General features: G+C 46.5%; 1 protein-coding gene across 10 annotated transcripts in view; it reads left to right on the top strand.

The window, feature by feature from the left end:
* Nucleotides 1–19,618: 19,618 nt before the first annotated feature.
* Nucleotides 19,619–24,335, top strand: part of CACNA2D4 (calcium voltage-gated channel auxiliary subunit alpha2delta 4) — a 114,273-nt gene continuing 109,556 nt past the window's right edge. For all 10 annotated transcript variants that reach the window (XR_005786804.1, XM_040462932.1, XM_040462931.1 and 7 more), the window contains exons 1-2: nucleotides 19,619–20,049; nucleotides 24,076–24,157. Coding sequence is in view for 9 of the 10 variants with exons in the window: in XM_040462932.1 (XP_040318866.1) it covers nucleotides 19,874–20,049; nucleotides 24,076–24,157 (258 nt within the window). In the remaining variant the exon portion in view is untranslated. The remainder of the gene's footprint in view (nucleotides 20,050–24,075; nucleotides 24,158–24,335) is intronic.

Genomic DNA, 24,335 nt, shown 5'->3' with positions numbered 1-24,335 from the left:
CTGCATTCCCTTCCTTCCTAACAGCCTCCCCACAACCATTCTATTGAGCCCATATGTACACAACACCCTTAATTATCAGGGAAATGCAGACTGAAGCCACAATGTGGCACCACACACGGCCACCAAAGTGGCTAAAAATCAAAGCTTGACAGTATCTTGAGTTGGCAAGGGTGGGTATCCATTAGAATTCCCATATGCTGCTGGAAGAAGTGTCAAATGACACATAGCCTGTCAGAAAGAGGACAATGCCTAGTATCCTGTGACCTTTTTGTTTGTATGTGTTCTTACAAAATGTGTATTGTTTTGTACAATAAAGTATGGATTTATTTTTTATTGAAGTATAACAGATACACATAAATAATGCAAATGTTAAGAGTACAACTTGACAAATTTTATAAATAACTGTGTAAGTATGTCTGGGTACACCAGCCAGATGAAGATATAAAAATATCTGCATGGGTCTCTCATAGCCTTCTCAGTCAAAACTAACCCCAGAGAGACCATTTTTCTGATTCCTACCATCAGAACTTCACACAGTGAAGCCCACCTGGGCTTGAACTTCACACAGTGGAGTCATACAGATTTTTTGTTACCGGCTTCCTTCACTCATCACTATGTTCATTTTTTTTTTTTTTAAATCTCTGTGGTATTCAGCCATGTGTACCTTTGAATTGTTGGACCTATTAATAGACCGTCAAGTGTTTCCAATTTTTCTACTCTTCTGAATAATAAAGTTACTGTGCACATTTTGGTACATGTCTTTTTGTGAATATCTGAGCTTCTTTCTTTCAGGTATGCATTCAAGAGTAGTACTGTGGGTCACAGGATAGCAGGCTTTGTCCCCTGTCTGACAGGCTACATGCCATTTGACACGTCCTCCAGCAGCATGTGTGAGTTCTAATGGATACCCATCCTTGTCAACTCAAGATACTGTCAGCCTTTTATTTTTAGCTGGTTTGGTGGGTGTGTATGGTGTCACATTGTGGCTTCAGTCTGCATTTCTCGATAATTAAGGGTGTTGGGTACATCTGCTGTACATGTGGTTATTGGCTAATCCCATATATGGGCTGTAAAGTGCCTGATCAGGTTTCTTGCCTATTTTTTAAGTGGCCTATTTGCTTTTTCATATTGATTTGCCTTCATTCTTCAGATGTTCTCATGTAAGTTATTTATGTGCACCCACACTTTGTTCACACAGCCCCCCATCGCTCTGTGCAGTTGCTCCTGTGTCTATGACTGAAGTGCTGGGACAGAAAGGCACTCAATCCAGGACACTTTTGTCCTTAAACTTGATAACATGCAAACTGGTGTACAGAATCTCCATCTCTCCACACTTCACTGACTCTAGGATGTGTCAACCTCCCACTCCTTTGTACTTAAGTATTATAGTTCCAAAGCTGAACTCTCTTGTGTCAATGCAGGTAAGCCCAGAGGAATGGCTCTCAAACTCTGGACACTGCACTGGGTTCCCCCAGGGAGACTTGGGGCCTCACACCTCAGTAGGTCTGGGACAGGGCCTAGGAGCCTGCATTTCCCACAAACTCCCTAGATTATTTGATATGCAATCAGGTTTCATCTACTCAAGAAGTATTTATTGAGCATTTACTAATAATGCCAGCTACTAGGCACCAGGAATAGAGCAGTGAACAAACAAATATTTCCCCCTTGAGGAGGAGATGGATAAAAAGAAAGACAAGTAAAATATATAGATATTAGAGAGAGAGAAACACCAAGGAGGAAAATTAAGCAGAGAAAGAGTATGGCAGATTCAGAATGAGGATTGCACTCTTTGATAGGGTCACAGACGGTCTCACTGAGAGTGAAGCATTCAGTAAAGAGCTTCAGGAGTGAGCTGCAGGGGAATCTGGGGGAGGGCAACTGGACAAGGACACAGCTGCTGCTCCTTAACTTCTTAACTCTTTGCTGCCTCTAACTTGTTGGCTACACCTGGAAAACCACTTGCAGGGCCAAATATTTCTGAAACCTGTGAAGAGGCCACCCACCAGCTGGAGGCAGGCTCTACTGCCCACCCTCCAGTGCCCACACCTCACTGGTTGATCACACAATACCTGTCCACCACTCCCTTCCTCCATCCTATCAGACCTCAATGTTTTGGGTATCCTTTGCGTGGTCACATTCTTTTGGGGAGGTGGGCCCAGCCCCAGCAGGAGGGGAATTATGATTGCTTTAAGCTAGTTGTGGCGGTTCTGCTCCCTTGCCCTTTACTCCTTCAAGCATGACCCTAGAATACAGTCTGGCTGTTGAAAAAGAAAAGTCTGCTGGATTATTTCTGCAGCAAATATTCCTCACAGATAAGCAATGCCAGGTAAAATCAGTCCTTCATCTCCTTCAAGATATTATGATGTCTGACCATAATGCCTAGAACAATGGCAACCCTCCTGTGACCATGAAGGGAGCTAGGCTGAGGACAATCCAAAATACTGAGGATGACAGGGAAGAAAGATGGGAAGAACTTGACCTTTGGTACATCATTGAGCTGCTGTATTAACCAACTTTGAGACCATATAGAGTTCTTATGTAAGATATTGCCATCATTTAAGCCAAGTGAATAGGGGTTTTCTGTTACTTTCAGGCAAAAGCACTAACTGATATCCACTCCATTGATATACCTTGAGCCTATTTAAGACATCCTTCCAATAGTTCCCTGAAGATACGGGCTAGGCAGAGTCTACTCTCTCCTCTTACGACCTAGTGGACCATCAGGTGTTTGGGATATACTCGGGCTTACTTTTAGACTTCATCTGCCATCACAACAGCATAAAGGAAGTTGCATGGAGCAAAGGGCAAAGATCCAGTGAGAGTCAGCTGCTCCAGCTCTGGGTCCCCACACTCCCCTATTGGGTTGGGATTTTTTTGCATGTCTCCCTCATCAGCAGCCTATGAGCTTCCTCCAGAGCAAGAAATTACCATCATCCTAGTGGCTCTGAGTCCTCAGGGTCTTGCACAGTGCTGGATGTATACTAGGTGCTCAGCAAAGGTTTGCTGAGTGTTGGCAAGACATGGAGAACAATTGAGAAACAGGAAAATAGGAGGAACAGAAGGGGAGGCAGAGAGGGGAAAGCTAAGAGGGTTAGGGAAGTGGAAGAAAGTGAGGAGTGGGGTTCCAGACAACTATTTGCAGAGAAAAGTATGTGTAGCGTGTCTTCTTCATAGGGACCATAAAGGAAGAAAGCAAGACTGTGAAACAGAAGGTTGAACACCCAAGGGACCCAGAGGCCAGTGGTCATGGACAAATGAGCCTGAGCACACACCTCATTATCAGTAAGCCCATATGGTCCCCCTCCTCCCTCCCTCCCAGTATGCCTCCTCTCTTTTCCCTGTTCTCTCTCTCTCTCTCTCTCTCTCTCTCTCTCTCTCTCTCTCTCAGAAATGAGGACACAGCTTATGCTTATAGGGATGAACTTCTAGCTGTGTGTAACTCTAGCTATGGTTCCCAAAAATGCTTTGGGGATTCATCAGAACCAATAACTGCCTTTTGTCTCCTCACCTACATTGCTCATTCTGCTGCTCCAGAATAGTTGCTGAAGCAAGCACAGATATCACCCACCCCCACCTCCAGGGATGTGCTGCAGTCTCCCTGTAAGACTGCCTACCTGCATTATGGGTAACTGATCCATGGACTGTGGCCAGGAGTATGAGGATTGTGACAGTGACAAGGAGAGCCGTGATGACCACAGGATTTAGTGAGTGCTTGCCATGTGCCAGGCAATGTGGAGGATGTGGCACATATCCTCTCACACACCCCTGACACCACCCTTCGTTCTATTAAGCAGGAAATTTAGAGTCTCCCTCTGATCCCCCGCATAATGAGAGTGGTTCCAACTCTCATTTGCCACTTGACCTTCTGAGATTTTGTCTCCCCAAGGTAGAGGCAGAAGCCCCTTCCCCAAGCCTCTGAGGTGTTCCCAAGGGTATTGTGAATTGGAAGGTTAGCTCAACCAGGGCAAGGCATGGGACCATCCCACTGGAGGATGGCTGGCCAATGGAGTGAGAGTCCATTAATGAGGGCAAGGTACCACTCACCAGCTGGTGCTTCATTCAGTTTCCCAGCCAGAGTAAACTGACAAAGCTTTGCCTCACTCGTGTGGTCTCCCCGCTCAGGATAAAGTAGGTAAGAACTTCCTAAGGTTAATGGGGTTCATTGTAATCACACATCAGTGCAATTGATGGGCAATATTTTCCTTACAGATTGCATCAGGAAAGCCCTGGACAGCAGACCTGGTGCCCGCAGGGTCTCTTCACTTTGTTTTGCCCTAGATAGTGCCAACCTGAGGGTTCGCCGCAAGTAGACACTTAACAGGCCCTTCCTGGCCTTTCTGGAATGCCATCCCTGGGAAGCTCCAAGCTGCAATTTCTGAGCAAACTTGCAACCTGAGTGAGGTAATTTTCACAGAACCTGGCCCAGCTCTGTGAGGAAACACTCCACTCCCCGCCAGGACCAAGGCCTTTCCACCCTCATTGCTTTTGCCTCCAACTGCTCCCACCTGCTGTGGCCCATAGGGCTTAGCACTGGGGTTCTTAGCTGAACATTACTACGTTTCAGCACCTGCTTCCAGCACCTTGCTCCAGCTGGCATGGGCCCCAGGATTTTTAATGACAGGGCCAGGTTTTGAGAACCACATTGCCAGGATATGGCTGAACAATTCTAATTTAAGCTCATGCAATTTTTCAGACACAGGCAGTGGCGTGGCCTGTGGGACTTATTTCCACTCCAATCTTGGCTGCCAGTCCTGGGGGGGGACATTACACACGCAGGCTGCAGACTGCCCCCACCTGTTAAGGGGAAGTCCACAGCTAATTTCTCAGGGACTCTCCCAGGATTCCTTCCTCCTCCACCAGGACCCGTGGGGGCATTCAGAGGTCTCTCCCTGGGGTGCTGCCCGGGCCTCTCTGCTTCCCCCACTGTTTTTCACTTCAGCCAAGTCTCACTGCTCAGCTTCCTGCCTTCCAGGAAGGAGTGGAAACACTACAAACAGAAGTGATGGAAGTGACTCGAAGGCCTTCCTAGTGACGCAGTCCTAGCAGCAGTCTCCTCCGGAGGACAGTTTCCAAGGGAAACGGACATAGTTTCCACTTTCCCCCATGCAGAGATTCCGGATGGACACTGCCTGTTGGCCTCACATGATAAGAATCACCAAGACCCCTTTACCACAGGCAGCTGACCTCAGCCCCAGCCTGCTCTTCCTCTTTGCCTCCACTTTGACAAGCCCTTTTGCACCTTGTATCCCCTGGCGCATCTTCCTCTTCCTTTTTGATGATTGACATATAACATCATATTAGTTTCAGCTGTATAACGTAAGGATTTGATAGTTGTCTATCCTGTGAAATGATCTCCATAGTAAGTCTAGTGAACAATATTTTCTTGCAATGAAAACTTTTAAAGTCTACTCCGTTAGCAACAACAAAAAAAACCTTTCAAATATACAATAGAGTATTATTAACTATAGTCACCGTGCTGTACATGACATCCCCAGGGCTTATTTATTTTCTAGCCGAAAGTTTGTACTTTTTGACCCCCTTCACCCATATCATCCAACCCTGACCCCCTGCCTCTGGCAACCACCAAACTGTTCTCTGCATTAGTGAGTTCAGGAGTTTAGATTTCACGTGTAAGTGAGATCCTACAGTATTTGTCTTTGTCTGACTGATTTCACTTAGCATAATACCCGCAAGGCCCATCCATGTTGTCAGAAATGGAAGGATTTCCTTCTTTTTATGGCTGAGTACTATTCCATTGCACATATAAAATATTCAGCTGAACCTTGAACAACATGAGTTCCAACTGTGCAAGACCACTTATATGTGGGCTTTTAAGAGTTGACAGCAAAGGCCACAAGGCATTTATTTAGGACTGCCCACCCTGTTCTCCACAGAACCAAACCAGAGGTGGCTGGCACAGAGATTGTGTCTGCTGCTGAGTAGCCAGGAGTCCCACAGGGGCCACCGGCAGCCTGTGGGTAGGCCTGCAGGGCACCTCACATGTCCACAGGGCAGATTGGTCAAGTTCCCAGGACTGGAGGTAGGAGGCCAAGCTGAAGCCGAGGAATGTGCCCAGAGAGCAGGGATATTGCTGTGCAGGGAGCCCTGTACCCTTAGTACCTTCATCCCTGGAGCCCTCTTCATGCCAGTCTCTGGGGCTGCTCAGGGGAACCACTGGCCTCTGGCCACTCCCAGGCCAAGTGAGAACCCCTGTCCACAATGGCGCCTTGGCCCCGTGGCTTCCCTGAGGCTGGTGCATTCATGTGTGGCCACAGCTGCCAACGACCAATGGCTGGTGGTGCATCTCCAGGCCACCGTTGCTGCCCACAGACTGCCCAGTGGGTGCCACCGCTGGGCCAAGGCCACCATGGTGTGGAATATCGCCATCCTGGGAAGTCTGGCTATATGCAGAGTGTTTTTTTAAAAAAAAAAATATATATATATATACACATATATATGTATGTATATATATATATACTGTACTATAAATGTGTTTTCTCTTCCTTATGATTCTCTTAATAACATTTTATCTTCTTAACATTAATGGAATAATCCATTACCACATTTTCTCTGTCCATTCATCCATCAATGAACACCTAGGTTGCGTCCATGTGTTGGCTATTGTAAAAAATGTCACAATGAACATGAGGGTGCAGGTATCTTTTTGAGATAGTGAGGAACCTCTGTACTGTTTTCCATAATGGCTGCACCAATTTACTTTCCCACCAACAGCATATGAGGGTTCTCTTTTCTCCACATCCTCACCAGCACTTGTTATTTTTTTGTCTTTAATGCTAGTCATTCCTGGGGCACCTGGGTGGCGCAGTCGGTTGAGCGTCCGACTTAAGCCAGGTCATGATCTCGCGGTCCGGGAGTTCGAGCCCCGCATCAGGCTCTGGGCTGATGGCTCAGAGCCTGGAGCCTGTTTCCGATTCTGTGTCTCCCTCTCTCTCTGACCCTCCCCCGTTCATGCTTTGTCTCTCTCTGTCCCAAAAATAAATAAAGGTTGAAAAAAAAATTTAAAAAAAAAATAATGCTAGTCATTCTAAGAGGTGTGAGGTAATATCTTATTGTGGTTTGATTTGATTTGCATTTTGCTGATGATGAGTGATGTTGAGCATCTTTTTTACATACCTGTTGGCCATCTGTATATCTTCTTTGGAAAAATGTCTATTCAGATTCTCTGCACATTTTTCAATAGAATTGTGGTATGGTTTGGGGGGGCGTTGGTTTGGGGTTTTTTTGTTTGTTTTGCTTTGTTTTATTGATATTGAGTTGTATAAGTTCTTTATATATTTTGGATGTTAACCCTTTATAAGATATATGATTTACAAATATTTTCTCCCACTCTGTGGGTTGCTTTTTTATTTTGTTGATGTTTTCCTTTGCTGTGCAGAAGCTTTTTAGTTTGATGTAGCTCCATTTGTTAATTTTTGCTACCTGAGCCCATCTTGACAAACACTTTACATATGTTTTAATGTGTATGAAATTTCCCTTCATCTGTACATGCTGCATACATGTGCTTGAATGAGGACCTTGCGTGTGTGTGTGTGTGTGTGTGTGTACGCTTACTAGACTCCCAAACCACTAAGGCCCTGAGGTGCTTCTTCCTCCAAGGATTCAAATGTCTTACATTTGCATAGAACATCACATTCTCATGTCCACTATCTTACGTGGTCCTCTCTTATAAGAATCACACACATCATTGTATATAGATGACAAAATCAAGAGGTTAAAGTTTTAAGTCATGCAGATGACTAGCGTCATGGCAAGAACTAGAACTAGGTCTCCTGATCCCTAGATGGATGCAGCTGCTCTTTCCAGTGCTCCAAACTATGAAGGAAGTTGGTAGCCAAGGAAAAGCTCCTAGACTCCATGGATCCTCGTGCCCTGCAGCTGAGTCCTCCCCTTCCCTGACCTTTCTACATACCCTGTCTTCTCCCCTGAAAAAGAGGGAAAAAGCTCTTTGCCAGCTCCCCTTAAAATGTCCTGGGAGTTAAGGTCTGCCTGTCAATCCTTCTATGGAAGAGAATTTATATGTAAATAGTAATAGAGGATGTTTTTTAGGGCCAGATCCTGATTCTGCTTAGGGAGTGTGGTATACCAGTTGCCCACATAACACCCCCTTCTCCTGTTCTTTCTTGGTAACAATGTCCAGCCCCGGGCAGGACATAATGATTTATTAAACCAGGTGAAACAATCCTGTTCCCATATTTCCAATCTACCTTGTAGCTCATTGTGACTATGTGACTCACTTCTACCCAATGGGTCAGAAACACAAGCCTGCTGGCAAGGGGCAGGGAGGTGAGTAAAATTCTGGAGAAATTTTTTGTCTCATGTTTAAAAAATGAACAGAAGCATCTGGCATGGTGCTTCACCTTCACTCTACCTTGAACTCAGGCATGATGTTTGGAACAGCAGCAGCCCTTTTGTGACAATTAGATAACAAACAGAAGAGGACTGTAGCAAGTGAAGGAGGGAAGGGTAGAAAGAGGGAGCTCTGGAGGACTTCTGGGAGCATCACAAAGCAGTAAACCCAGACCAGCAACTGCCAACTGCAGACTCCTGGCTCTAGGTTAACAAATCCTTATTTGTTAGCTGTGTATCTTGTTACTTGCAGCTGAATGCATTCCTACCTGACAGGGAGTATCATCCCTATTTCACAGATAAGAGAAATGAAATCCCTTGGATGACAGAATAAGGAAGAAATAGTGCTAGAGCTCAAACCCAGATCCCTACACACAAGAGCCTGAGCTCTCTTATTGTCTAAAAAGAGTTTTGTTAAACAAATTATTAATATAAATAAGTTTGCAAGGAGAACGTTTATCCTATTTAAAAGGATAACTACAGGTTAATTACGAATGAAACTTATCTTCATATTAAATCATGCGCATTGGCCCCTGTCCCCAATGCTATGCGTGTCCTCCCCTAGCCATGGCCACATGGCTGGCCCCTCACAAGAGGATCTGGGATTCACTGGGGCTGAGCAAACACAATCTTCCTTCAGATACAGGCAGTGAGGCAGGAAGTCAGGGTAGCCTGAGGAGGACTCCAGCACACCAAATTAGCCTAAGCCCCTCTACCTACAATGAGGAAACTGAGATCCAGAGAGGGGAGCACTTTGCCCAAAGTTACCTCTAGCTAAGGGCCAAGCTGAGACCCAACACCAGGCCTCCTTCCCGAGGTGGGTGCACTCTCGGCCCTCCCAGAGGCTTCCAGAGCTCCTCTGTGTACTGTGACTCCAAGCCCACTTGGTCAACAGGTGGACCAGGTTTGAGGACAGAACCCTTTGCTTCCCAGTGTGTGTCTCTACAATGAAGCTGCTGTCCTGTGAATGCCCATCGGTTTCTGGCATGGACAATGTCACACTGCCACACTATCCGTACATGGGGGTCCTGAGTCCCCAACACCAGAACTGGAAGCACACAATCCTGGCCCATTGCTCATTGCAAGCCCTCACTTGGTAAAATGAGGGAATTACTGTCTTGTGGCTGGTACCTCTCAGCAAGCACTTCCTTTGGTCCTTCCTCTCAAAGCCTATGCCTTGAAGCCTGAATTTCCTCGAGACCCCTCCCCACACTCCTCCTGGGGCTCCGAGCAGGAGGGAGATGCAGAGAGCTGTGGACTTTCACCATCTCCTTTATCACCAAGTGCCCCTCTCTCCCCCCTCAGGGACCTCCTCCTGGGGTTTCTTTTTTCCCCAGTCTCCCACCCTCCTTTCTTGCCCCTCCCAAACATGCACACACACACACACACACACCTGCTCACCTTCCTCTAATAAGCCACCTGTCAGGTATTTACAGACCCCACAGGTCTCCCAGTGACCCTCTCCAGCTGCCTGCTTGGCCAACCTCTAATCAGCCTTGTGCCCTCTGCCCTGGGGCTTTGATGTGCCTCAGACCCTCCAGGCAGAAGTGACAAGTCAGGGGCCTGATGTCCCACAGGCAATTGCACCAGCAAATCCAGGTTGAAGTTAGGCTGGTGCTGGGTTGTCACCTGCATCCATGTAGTGTTTCTATGTGGTCAGGGGGGAGGTTGTGTGTGCAGCTGGGTGGAAGGAGGCATGTTGAGTTAGACCACAGCACTTTGTTCCGTGGCCATATTCTTCCTCCCTTTTCCCTTGTAAGAATTGGCTAAGCCATGATTAAAGGCATTGGCAATATGAACATTACTCTCTCTTTCAAAGGTCTAGAATCCAGGCAGAACTAGTATTTTTTAGCAATGGACATTTTAAAAATGGGAAGCAGCCTCAGGAAGACAGAGCAGAGTGTCCAAACTCCCTTGGCTCTGCTCATGGCAGCTATACATGCTTCCCCTTTTTTCCTACTTAAAACAAAAATTGTGGTTAAAAAAAATCTCACAAAATTTGCCATCTTAAGTGTTTGAGGGTACAATTCAGTAGCATTAAGTACGTTCACATTATTGTGTGACCAAGACCAACCATCAGGATTCTTTTCATCTTGCAAAACTGAATCTGTCTACCCATTAAACATTAACTCCTCAGCTCCTGGCAACCACCACTCTGCTTTCTGTCTGCATGCACTTGACTCCTCTAGAAACCTCATATAAGTAGAATCAGACTTCTTTGTTTTTTTTTTTAAATGTTTATTTATTTTTGAAAGAGAGAGAGAGAGAAAGAGAGCACGAGCAGGGAAGGGGCAGAGAGAGAGGAAGACACAGAATCCAAAGCAGGCTCCAGGCTCTGAACTGTCAGCACAGAGCCCGGCATGGAGCTTGAACCTACAAACTGTGAGATCATGACCTGAGCCAAAGTCGGACACTTAACTGACTAAGCCACCCAAGCGGCCCCTTCTTTTGTCCTTTTGTGACTGGCTTATTTCACTTAGCATAATGTCCTCAAGGTTCATCCAAGTTGTAGGCTGAGTCAGAATTTCCTTCTACTATGTTCTATTGTACGGATTATTCTGTTGTATGGAAATACCACATTTTGCTTATCCACTCATCCATCAGTGAACAACTGAGTTATTTCCAGCTTTTAGTTCCTGCAAGTAATATTGCTATGAACAAATATTGTAGTGTACAAATATTTTAGATGCCCTTTGTGATGTCCTCTGTGTCATTTGAAGATGAAATGAACCACCCAAGACACATTTGCAAAAGGAAGGGGCAATGAGTGCCTTTGCATGGTTATGCGGTGGTTTCCAAATTGAGTTCAGGGCCCTGGGAAGGGAGGGGGGAAGAGCAAGCAGGACCTGGACTGACCCCCCTCACACTGTCTCCTACCAGAGTATCTCCACTTCCAACCGTTCATCCATTTCCCATGTATTCTCCCATTTGCACTGAGCACTGATTTAGACAGTGGTGGGAATACGGCACAGAGAAAATCAGACCACAGTCCCTGTACTCACAGAAGTTATGCTTTGGTGGAATGGACAACAGATGAGCACAAGCCATAACGAAATACTGTACATGATATGTTTGATGGCAACCTCTAAGCAAAAAAAGTGCAGGGAAAGCCCAAAGCAAGAAGAGTCTGGGAAGAGGGATATGAAATGTTGAAGGCAGGCAAAATTTTAGATCCTGTAGCCACGGAAGGATTTACTTACTGAAAAAAAAAAACATTAAAAAAAAAAAAAAAGAAACGTAATTCACTCACCACAAGAGTCCCATGTTAAAGTGGCTTTCAGTATATTTACAAAGTTGTATAGCACCACTATTATCTAATTCCAGAACATTTTCAGCATTTAAGGTGATTTTTGAGAAATATCTTATGCTGGATACCTTCCATCTGCTCCTCCCTCCATGCTGTCTGCCCCTCTTGGCCCAGAACATGGGTGGGCTGTATCAATGGGCTCCTTCTATGGGGGCCTCCAGGTGGCTTAAATAGCTGGGAGCACCTGCTGGAGAAAAGAGGAGGACTTACTCTTCAAGTTCCCTCTGGGTGGGGTCCCCACAGACTGGCTGCATCCTGAGGCCACTGTCCCTGTGAGATGGTCATCTCCATGGAGCTCACTCTCTCTCCAGGTTCCAGGGACTCCCCTCCCCTTGTCCCTTCATGCCTAGGGATTGGGTGCCTGCTGTTTCCAGCCCAGGATAAGGCAGTGTCCCTGTCATTTCCCCACACACCCTGTCCATACCTCTATAAATAGTCCCTTTATTACACTCTTCTCAAGGCACCCAGTTCAAGTATGCCGTCTCTTCCTGCCAGGGACCCTGACTGACAGAGGCCTGATGGAAATGAGGGAGCCAGCCACCCAGGGGCAGCAGGGCAGGCAGAACCACTGAAGGGACTGCAAGCTCAAAGGCCCTGAGACGGAGCAGGCCAGACTTGCTCAGGCAGCAGCGAGATGCCACTGTGGGAGGGGGCCCATGAGTAAAGGCAGACAGCACAAACAGGCCAGGGATGAAGCCAGGTCCAGCTCATGTAGGGCCTTGCAGGCTGTGGCAGAAACTTTGGCTTTTACCCTAAGATGTGTAGCCTCTGAGGCTTCTGAGCAGAAGAGCGACACGGTCTGACTTACCTTTTAAAAGGAGCCCTCAGTTGCTGTTCTAAGAATAGACTGAAAAAGGGCAAGAGCAGAGGCAGGGAGACCAGCTGTCAGACAGAGGCCCAGCAGGAAATATGTGGGACACTCATAATGGGAAAATTGGAGGAAAGTTTCTTACAAAGGTGCAGATGTAGAGGAAACACAAGGGTAACCCAGAGCTTTGGAGCCACTGAGATGTTAATATTTTCCAAGTCGTGGGAAGGAAGCAGTTACTAGTGGAGCCCAAAGAGAGCATGGAGGTCAACTTTATATGTCAGCTTCACTGGGGCACAGAGTGCCCACCCATTTGGTCAAACATTAATCTGAGTGTGTCTGTGAGGGTGTTTCTAGATGTGATTAACTATGTATGTATGTATGTATGTATGTATGTATGTATGTATTTATGAGAGCGAGAGCATGGGAGAGGCAGAGAGAGGGTAAAAGAGTCCCAAGCAGGCTCTACGCACTCAGCGAGGAGCCCAACACAGGGCTCGGTCCCACAAACCATGAGATCATGCATGACCTGAGCCAAAATCAAGAGTCCAACAGCTCAACCGAGCCACCCAGGTGCCCTTAGATGAGATTAACATTTGAATGGACAGACTTAAGTAAAGTAGATTGCCTTCCCTAATGTGGGTGAGTCCTATGGAATCAGTTGAGGGCCTGAATAGAACAAATGTTGATCCTTTCTGTGAGTAAGAAAGAATTCCTGCCTGACAGCCTTCAAGCCAGGGTATTGGGGGTTTTTTCCTTCCTTCAGACTCAGGAAACATCAAAGCTCCCCTTGGGTCTCAAGACTGCTGGCCTTTGGACTGAAACACCATCAGCTTTCCTGGTTTTCAGACCTTTGGACTCAGACTGGAAATATACCATCTACTCTCTTGGGTCTCCAGCTAGCTTGAGGCTTGTCAACCTGCTTAATTGTGTGAGTCAATTCTTTATGATAAATCTGTATATACACACACATACTCTCTCTCTCTCTCTCTCTCACACACACACACACACACACACACACACACACACACACATCTTATTGGTTCGGTTTTCCTGGAGAAGACTGGTTAATACAAAGAGATGGTTGTTCAGAGGTGCCCTCCTGAAGAAGCATAGTGGTGTTGGGTTGAAGATCGTGGCCAGCACAAAGAGACCTCACTCTCTTTCCAGGCACCTGCTGAGGCTCCCTGTTAGCTGAGCTCCCTGTTAGCCTCAGCAGAGGTGGTCCATACAGATGAGACTCCCAGGGCACAGAGCAGGATACACAGCATAGAGCCTAGATCTGGAGAGACAAACAGAAGGTGTCCAGCATAAGTAGTAGGAAGGATGTCACAATCCAGGGAAGAGACAATGGTGGCTTGGGCCAGGGTGGTGGCTGTGGATTGGGGAGCAATGGCTGGATTCTGGATATATTTGTAAGGCAAAGCTGGCAGAATTTGTTAACGGCCTGGATGAGCAGGAGTGAGAAGAGAAGGGTCATAATGACTCCAAGGTTTCTGGGTTGAACAACTAGAAGAACAGGGTTGCCATTAACTGAAATAGTTTTCTTTGGCTTCTGCAAAAATTTCTTTTGAAGAAATGACTCAATTGCTAACAAAATGTTCTGAAATCCCTGATAGCATATTTTATATTTTGTCAATGAAATACTCTGCTCTTGCCTCATTTGATCTTCACTATCCCCTGAAGCAGGTAGGGGAGGTATTCGATGACCAGTGGGGAAATGGAGCCTGGGCACAGGGCCTCGCCTGCAGCTGTGCTCATTCATATTGATGGAATGAAGGGGAAATTGACATGGAATGGTGGGAAATACTGATTTGTCATACTCGGTTATAGAATCAGGCCTAGAGACCTGATTTGTTCCATTGTCTGCCCTTCCATTGCTCAGACAGGAAAAGCCCAGAGATGAGTGAGCTCCAAGCTCCAACCTAAGCTTAGTCCTTGAGGAGCTAGTAGACCAACTCCACAGGGACAGTCACCAATAATGTAAAGAAAGTGTGTGTGGAGAAGAGGGTGAGAGTGGGAGTGGGGAGGCGGGGAAAGGGAACAAGGGAAGAAGAGGGCAGGATGCACACCCTAAAGAGGAGAGCTTGGGAATTCTCACTGACCAGTGCTCACTGAGCGATAGACAAAGAAGTACACTTGTAGTCTGTGCACAAAGGAGCTTAGCACAGATACATGACTCTTTTATATCTTTTCCTTCCCTGTTTCTTTTCCTTCCCACCCACCTGTTCCCCTGTACTGCCACACCCATAAATCGGTACTTTCCAATAGATGTGGACTTGCAGCAGGGGAGATTTGAGTTATATTTTAGAAAGAACTAATATAATCCCTTCATAATTTAGGTATAATCTAACTTTTCTTCAGCCTCATCTCCTACAGCACCTTTCTCACCTCATTTACCCCCAACCCTTCCACCCTTACCATCCTCCCTTATCCCTCACCCTACTACCCTCACAGTGGTGGTTTTAAAACATGTCTGCAAATTTTTGACCCTCTTGCCATTGAGAGGTAGGGTCTGTGTCTCCTCCCTTTGATAATTAACTAACCAATAAAACACAATTGAGGTGATGCTCTGGGACTTCCATGGCAGACCATAAAAGGCAATACAACAACCAGTATATTCTCTTGGGATTCTAACTCTTGGACCCCAGTCACCATGCTGTGAGGAAACCCAAGCTGTCCACGAAGAGGAACTCTGAGCAGCCATGTGGAGGAAAACTGAGTCTCCTAGCCCTCAGCCTGAGCTGGGTTCCTAGCCAATAGTTGGCACCAACTTGCCACCTTGGAAGTGGATCTTCCAGCCCCATTAAGTTGTCCTTCTGACACCGCATGGAAGAGCCTTCCTTGCTGGGCCCTGCCCAAAATACACATTCATTAACTAAATAATATATTGATTTATTTTAAGCCACTAAGTATAACTTAGTATACAGTTATGGATATCTGATATTTTGACTATTTTCCAACAAGTGTAAACAACATAACATGACCATGGTTTCCTACTCTTGTTCCTTCTGTTTCTTGTATGCTGTCTTTTCCTTATAACTATCCATTGAGGAGTCTCCAATTGGTGAACTCTATTCATCATTTAAAGCCCAAGTCAAGGGACACTTGGCTGGTTCAGTTGGAGGAGCATGCAACTCTTAATCTCGGGGTCGTGAGTTTGAGCCCACGTTGGGTGTAGAGACTACTTAAATAAATAAAACTTTAAAAAATAAATAAAGACTTGGGAATGCAAGCTGGTGCAGTCACTCTGGAAAACAGTATGGAGGTTCCTCAAAAAATTAAAAATAGAACTACCCTACGACCCAGCAATTGCACTACTAGGTATTTATCCAAGGGATACAGGTGTGCTGTTTTGAAGAGACATATGCACCCCAATGTTTATAGCAGCACTATCAACAATAGCCAAAGTATGGAAAGAGCTTAAATGTCCATCGATGAATGAATGGATAAAGAAGATATAGATATAGATATATAGATATAGATATAGATGATACAGATATAGATACACACACACACACACAATGGAGTATTACTCAGCAATCAAAAAGAATGAAATCTTGCCATTTGCAACTACGTGGATGGAACTGAAGGGTATTATGCTAAGCAAAATTAGTCAGAGAAAGACAAATATCATATGACTTCACTCATATGAGGACTTTAAGAGACAAAACAGATGAACACAAGGGAAGGGAAACAAAAATAATATAAAAACAGGGAGGGGGACAAAACATAAGAGACTTAAATATGGAGAACAAACAGAGGGTTACTGGAGGTGTTGAGGGAGGAGGGATGGGCCAAATGGGTAAGGGACATTAAGGAATCTACTCCTGAAATTATTGTTGTACTATATGCTAACTAATTTGGATGTAAGTTTAAATAAATAAATAAATAAATAAATAAATAAATAACGCCTAATTCAAATGTCTCTTTCACTGTGAAGTCTTCCCTAAAACTTCCCTCCTCCTTTTTCCCCACCATAAGGAGAGAATAATGTCCCCTCTACTACATTGCCAAATACTTCGCTTATGCATCACAGCACTTAGCTCCCTAAGCTGTTGTTTTGAGATCGGCCTTCCTGTAAAGACTCTGAGCCCTATCTCATGCACCATATCCAATCTTCATGCCAGCTCTATGCATCATATCTCCAGTGCTTGGTGCCAAGATGCCCTAGGAAAGTGGGTTAGGATGGATTGATTAAATTGTGGGGGGTTTGATATGAAACATTGACCAAGAGAAAGTTGCAATACTCCTTCTCTTATGGCCCTTAAAAATAAAGCCACGGGGCACCTGGGTGGCTCAGTTGGTTAAGTGTCCAAGTCTTGATTTCAGCTCAGGACATGATCTCACGGTTGTGAGATCGAGCCCCATGTGGAGCTCTGAGCTGAGTGTGGAGCCTCCTTGGGATTCTCTCACTCCCTCTCCCTCTGCCCCTCTCTTCCACTTGCTCTGTCTCTCAAAATAAATAAACTTAAAAAAAATAAAGCCACAACATCAGTTCTCTCCTAGCCAGCATGAATATGCCATCCTGGCCTGCAGCTAAGGGATGAGCCCCTGAAGGTTCTGAGTTTCAAACATCTGTCTTAAGGACTGATCATTCCCTTAGCTCTATGCTCTGCTCCCATGCTTCATTTTATTCCTACTAAGACATCTCTTCTCTGGAGTTATTCGGCTCCCAAGTCCTCTGCCCTCCCTTACTCCCCCCGCTCCCACCACAATCCGTAGTGTTTCCCAATATCATGCAGTATACCTCTGGGTCATAGTCCTAATGAGCAAAATGGGCCAGAGTAAACAATGATACAAAGCAATTATTTTAGAGTTATTTAAAAGGTATTTTTCTCTAGACAGTTGGTTAGGCACTTGCAGAGTGAAATACCTCAGTAGGTCATTCAAAAGACATCACTTTCCTTTACTCACCATTGTAATATCAGTGTTTTTCTTTACAAGAACCTTGAGGTCTTCCCAAGCAAATCTAAAGGGCCAGGTAGGACCTGGGCCACTGTTGTATCTGTGAAGTGAGCAAAAGTTTCTATGTAGCTCCATGCTTATCCCGTTAGAAGAAGTCAGTGCCTTCAGTGAGCAGGTGCCACAAAGGGGTCAGGGGCCAGATGTTGTGGGGTCAGAAGCTTGCAAAATTTCGGGGTGGTTATCTATAGTAGAAAAGGAATGCAAATTATAAATACAAAAATAAATATTAAAGTGAACATTTATTTAGAATGAAAAAAATCACTTGAAACTACACATTTTAAGGTGATGAATACTACAGAAATCATAAACCTAGAAAAGGTACGTGTTCTTATTTATTAATTGTCCCATAAGCCTGTGTAGTACTTTTTTCTAAATTTGCTATGATTTGTATTTTTAAAATGTGCAAACTTCATCTGAAATTAGGCATTCATAGAAACAATTCAAATGCGTTTAAAAATCGGCTGCCATGTTATGTTGAACCAAATAATTGCGTAACCAGATTACTCTGATGCTACAACATTGACTTATTGATAAATCTGTGTAGGAGTTCTGTCACTAAAACACTTGCTTCTTCAGGCATTTCTCTGCGTTGGTGGTAATTTTGTGTGCCACTTTGCTGGAACCCGCAGATTTTGTCAGGACACGATGTATCAGATCCACTAAGAAGCACCGATACGTGTTCTGTGTAAGCTGAGACTTCACATGCAGTGCCCATGTAGCACCAGTACCAGACTGGGCCCACAAACACAACAGTTTTGGTCAAATTATGTTTTGTGTAATCCCCATCAGAAGAGAAGACAATATAAGCTATATTTATAATTACATACATTCAACGTTGACTACTTTCCTAACAAGAGAGAACTGTTTTGGCCAGGCCTTGATAAGAACCAAATCCTCTGCTGGCAATTTTACTTGTTTGATCATTGGAAGAATCTGCCAGACTAGCTTCTGGCTCAAAGTATTTCCAAACCTTATTTTTCCCTCCCCTCCCACATACTTCCAATGGTGGGTGCTGTAGGACATTCACACCATGATAAACTTAGGCTGCACCTGCACGTCCTGATGAACAGTGTAGGCACTGGCAGTGATGAGAGTGTTCCTGGAAACCATTCCTATACCCGGATGGTTGCAGATAAGTTATCTATACATGGAAGTGACAGTGAGCTACAGAAATATATCTTTCTAAGCCCAAATTAAATGTTTCCCCAATTCAACTTCCTCTTAGCTGGATCCCCGAAATGCCCACAGGCACTCAAACATCACCCAACTAAAGGAAAATCAGACAGAGAAGTTGGAATGGAAAGAGACAGAACTATTAACCACTTGTACTTGGACAATCTTACTTTTGCATATATTAACACAACATTTGGGTACAGGAACATGCTGCCCCTCAGGGAGGGGCCCTGAAGCTTCATCAGCTTCCCAGCAAACGTGTCCCTTAGCCTAGGACCAGGAGCACATGGGGGAGGTGGGGGCCATAGGATATTGACATTATCTATGACCTCATCAAAAGGCAGCAGGCCTGGAGCCAGAGTTACAGTCTCAGCTCCGTCTCCAAGCCTACCTGTGCCTCAAGAGCCCCCTGAAAACAGGGATGATGACACTGAACTCCCAGAATGGCTCTAAGATTTAAAACACCAATTTGTTACATCTTTTTTTTTAAGTTTATTTATTAATTTTGAGAGTGGGGGGAGGGGTAGAGAGAGGAGGAGGAGGAGGAGAGAGAGAGAGAGAGAGAGAGAGAGAGAATCCCAAGCAGACTCCATGCTGTCAGTGCAGAGCCCAGCACAGGGCTCAGTCTCACGAACCTGAGATCATGACCTGAGCTGAAATCAAGAGTCAGACCCTTAACCAACTGAGTGACTCAGGCGCCCCAATTTGTTCCTTCTCTTGATAAGATAGAGCACTAGACAGATGCCCCCTGTTGTTCTCAGGCCAGTGTCACAGTCTTCTCCTCCCCTTGGGTCCAGAAGAAACAAGTCTACAGGAACAGGGCTGTCTCTTTAAAGTTCTGGCCCCTAATGGAATGAACCGAGTCCTGTCTTCTCAAATCAGGGTAATCCTGCTGAGGTCATTTCTGCCACCTCCTCCTCCCTGCTGTCAGGCAGGGGATTAGAGGAGAGGCCAATGGATTAACGGGTTCATTTTGTCACAACCACCCCCCTCAGACCATCAGCCCCCTCTTGGAGCCTGCTGGTCAGGTGGGGCGGCTCCTCTGTGCACTGTTCTCTGTGGGCAGAGAGAAACCCCCGCCCTTGCCAAGCGTTGCAGCCAAGACAAGACAAAGCTGGGAACCCCAGGCTTGCCAGGAAGGCAGAAGGCCTGGGGCTGTCCCAAGGATCTAGGTGACAGGCAGACGGAGCTGGCGGTTGGAGACTGCTCTCTTCTCTCCCTGCCTTCACCCCGAGCCCAGCAGAGACACCATGCCAGGACTCCCCAGGTTCCACTTAGACACCAGCGCCCCCCACAGCAGGAGGCCCTGCCACCAATGGCCAGGGTCCTGGGCCTCCTTGCAGAAGACCGTGGTCATCCTGTGCCTGCTACTCTCCAGTACCTCCCTGTCCCCCACACACGCGCAGACCGAGATTCCTCTGGAAACGTAAGCATCAAGTTCACCCCAACCCTCTAAAATCTTCTGGCCCTTTCCTCCCTTCCTTCCCCCTGTAGAGCTCAATCCTCTGTCCACCTTCCCACCTGGACCTCTAGCTTCCCTCAGGGCTCCCCCTGGGGGTTTCCACTCTCCCTTTCCCTCCCTTCTTCCCACATTCTGCCATTCAGGAGCCCCACCTGCCACTCCTCACACCTGCTGACTTCAGGCAGAACTGAAGTGAGGATCCTCATTCCTCTGGCTGGCAAGCAGCATCTCAAGCTCCTGCAGGCCCGATGGATGCTCCTTCCAGGATAATCGCTGCCATTACGCCCCTGGCAGTGGGAGATGTGCTAGCTCAAAATGATCGTCGTGGCTCCCCAAGGATTTGTTGGGAAATTTGTGTTTTGACATTCTGAAAGGGTAAAGCAGTTCTAAACCAACAAAATGGCTCATGCAACCGGGAGCTGAGTAAAATTGGACTTTGGTCGCCTTAGTCTTCCCTTCTGCCTCCTTCCAGGCCCCCTTCTACATTCTGTCAATCAGCCCAGCTCCAGGAAAGAATCTGCTCTCAGTCATTTACATTTTGGTATAAAGTTTAATTGCTGTGCAACCTCTCTGAGAGTGTCTAGTTTTCCGTCCTTTGATCATGTGGTCCTATTAAGAAATGCCGATGTTGGGGCGCCTGGGTGGCACAGTCGGTTAAGCGTCCGACTTCAGCCAGGTCACGATCTCGCGGTCGGTGAGTTTGAGCCCCGCGTCAGGCTCTGGGCTGATGGCTCAGAGCCTGGAGCCTGTTTCCGATTCTGTGTCTTCCTCTCTCTCTGCCCCTCCCCCGTTCATGCTCTGTCTCTCTCTGTCCCAAAAATAAATAAACGTTGAAAAAAAATTAAAAAAAAAAAAAAGAAATGCCGATGTATGTGGGGAGCAGAGAACTCTAGAGTAAAGGGGGCAGCTTGCTCAGTCCATATCTAAGCCCAGCTACTCATGACCAGCAAAATAGGCTACCAGAGCCAGCTGTCAACCTCATTTCTTAACAGAAGTGGAGACAGGGAGGACAAACAATGCACATTATGTCTAGCTTTGTTGAGCAATGGATTTGAGCAGCCTTGTTTACACTGGATTGTATAACCTCTACTTTTTCTATGCCTAGTACAGCGTTAGGTGCTTTATAAATAATATATTTACTCCACACAGCAATGCAATGAAGTGGGTGATAGCTTCCCTATTCTGTACTTGAGGAAATAAGCTCAGAGAGGTTGGATGACCTCCCCAAGTTCACACAGGCAGTAAACGGAAGTGCCAGAAGCTAAACTCAAGTCAGCTTGGCCTGTGCTTCACCTGTTGCTGGGCTATAAGACTATCTGTTGCTGAGGGAGATGTTGAGAATGAGTTTCCAGCCCCAGAATACACAACAAAATTGTAGAAGGGGAACTCCAGGAATAGGCTGAGTGCTGAGTAAAGATGGCTGGAATCCAGGTCTTTGTTGAGGAGAATGGCAGACTGGACCATCTACTTAGAAACCTCCACAGTTGGCTGAGATTATTAGCCCTCAAACCTGCCTGTATCTGCACCTGCCCTCTTCCTGGGAGCTGGACCTCTGCCAGGCCCTTGACACAACCCCACCTCTCTCTCCTGCTGAATCCTCTTCCACCCCGATGACATTTCATCTCCCTGTGTCCAGCTGTGCCCTTGCTTCCTGCTCAGCCCTCAGCCTCCACCACCTGCCCAGGCTTCTACTGCCCTCCCAAAACTGTTCCCATCGAGATCTCCAAAGATCTCTTCCCTGCCCAACCCAGTAGACATTCCTGGCTCCATCTCCCTGGACTCTCTTTTACTTGAATCTCAATGCCTCAACTTCCATTAACATTGTGCTCCTCTGGGACTCCTTGGGCACCTGAGCTGACCTTCTGTCCTCCTCAAGCAATTCTTTCCCTTTGCCTGCCCCCCAGATTGTTGGTGCCTCCCAGGGTTTTTCATCAACTCACAGGTCTTCTCATGCTCCACACTCTCCTTGAGAGAGCCCATATACCTTCAGAATTTCAACTCTACCTATGTACTAATGACTCTCAGCCCTATCTCTACTTGTTAGACTCACATACCATTGCCTGTGGACAGCTCTTTCTAAATATCTTGTGAGGTTTTAAGTTTAAGTTTGTGTCTTCCAAGATATAATGCAATTGGTACCTTCTGGAGTTGTGCAGTGCACAACATCTCCTACAGCACTCAGTAGCTTTGCAACAGGAACCTCACATTTATATATCCCAAGAGACACTCATCACCTTCCACCCTCTCAAACTTGTTCCTCCTGATCTTCCTGATAATTCTCAATAGCACCACCATCAGCTCAACTACCCAAGCTAGAAACCTGAAGTCATTTTTGACCCCTCCAAGCTCTTCTATACTCTCTACCTAGAAATCTCTTTGGCAGGCTAAACTCTCCCAAACTTCTTTTACTTTTCTTTCTTTTCTGTGCTTTTCTTTTCTTTCTTCCCTCCTTTCTTTCTTTCTTTGGGTGACAGGGAGAGTATGAGCAGGGAAGAAGGGCAGAAAGAGAGAGTGAGAATCCTAAGCAGGCTCTATACCCAGCACAGAGCCCAATGTGGGGCTCAAACCCTTGACTGTGAGATAATGAGCTGAAATCAAGAGTTGAATGCTCAACTTACTGAACCACCCAGGTGCCTAAACTCTCCCAAACTTCTAACACTGAATTCAGATCCCACTTGTCCCAAGAAGCCTCCTGGTACCACCACTACCCTCCCCAGCCCTTTGCAGGGCTGGGATCAGCCCTGCAATGGCACCCCTCCCCTTCAAACATGTATTATGCTATCTGTATATGGAGGGGTGTCCTTCTAACTGAGGGTTTTACAAAGATGAGGAAGGACCGTGATATGACTGCAGTGCTGTGCACAATGGCTGGCACACAGTAGGACCTTAATAATTATTGGTTGAGTGATTGAATTAATGTGGACCTTGACAGGATCATGAGGGTAAGCTCCTTTTGCTCCATCTGGAGAGGCTCAGACACAGTCCTATGTATTCTCCCCAGGATGCCACCAGCCTGCCCAGGTGGCAGGATCTTGGTGCACTTCTGGGGACGGATCAGAGGTCAGGGCTTCTCTACTAGGCTGCCTGCACCCAGGGTGAGGGGTTGCTTTCTCACACCCTCCCTGTCTGGCCTGCTTTCTGCCCCCACAAAAGCAGCTCAGAGCCTCTTCGTCTGTCCCTGGCCTCATGTCCCCTCTGAAGTTTCAACAGAGGATTTGGCAGCCAGTCGTGACCTTGAGCAGGGCACACTGAAGGGCACAGCCCATTAAGAAGCTGCAGTGGTGCCGGGGCGCCTGTGTAGCTCAAGTCAGTTCAGCATCCAACTCTTGATTTCAGCTCAGGTGATGATCTCAAGGTTCCTGGGATCAGCCCTGCAATGGGTTCTGTGCTAATGGTGCAGAGCCTGCTTGCAATTGTCTCCCTCCCTCTCTCTCTCTCTCTCTCTGCTCCACCTCTGTGCTCTCTCTCTCTCTCTCTCTCTCTCAGAATAAATAAGCATTAAAAAAAAAAAGTTGCAGTGCTACCAAACAGTTCCTGTTTCCACCCTCAGTATCCTCCCCACCCTGGTCTGGACCTGTCCATAACCTCTTCCCTTTCTCTCCTCTCTGTTCTCCACCCACAAACCAGAACCCTTGGGGGTTTGGGATCAGGCTTTGCTTCCCAGCTCATCTGCCCTGCCCTGAGGGCAGCTGCTGTGCCCCCAAAGGGTCCTCTAGGTCTCCTGCCTGGACCAGGAGGGATGGTAGCTCTTTGTAGGTGTTTCTGGGTGTAGGTGGTATGTACGTGCATCCATGTATGTATGTGGGTCTCTCTATGTGCTATGTGTGTCTCTGTGTGTGTATCAGCGTGTGTGTGTGTGTGTGTGTGTGTGTACACGCTGGTGTTCTATGTGCATGTGTGTGTGCATATATGTGTGTGCATATATGTGTCTCCATATCTGTGTGTCTGTGTGGTGCATGTGTATACACATGTACTTTCATTCCCCGGCAGAGTGAAGCTGTGGGCAGACACCTTCGGCAGGGACCTATATGACACGGTGACCAAATACTCGGGCTCTCTCTTGCTGCAGAAGGTCAGTAACCCCCTTCCAGGGAGCTCACAGGGGGCAGTCAGTCAGGGACTTCCTCCTGATGGAGAAGCAGAGTTCTCAAGTCCCAATGTCCATGCTGTAAGGGGTCTTAGAGATTATCTAATCCATTGACCTCATTTGCAGATGGGGAAACTGAGGCCCCGGGAGGGAATGATTTGCC

The sequence above is a fragment of the Herpailurus yagouaroundi genome, unplaced genomic scaffold (assembly GCF_014898765.1).
Source record: "Herpailurus yagouaroundi ecotype Mexico unplaced genomic scaffold, PumYag 355, whole genome shotgun sequence".
NCBI classification, from domain to species: domain Eukaryota; kingdom Metazoa; phylum Chordata; class Mammalia; order Carnivora; family Felidae; genus Herpailurus; species Herpailurus yagouaroundi.
The sequence above is the reverse complement of the archived record's forward strand: the minus strand, read 5'-3'. Positions and strand labels throughout refer to the sequence as shown.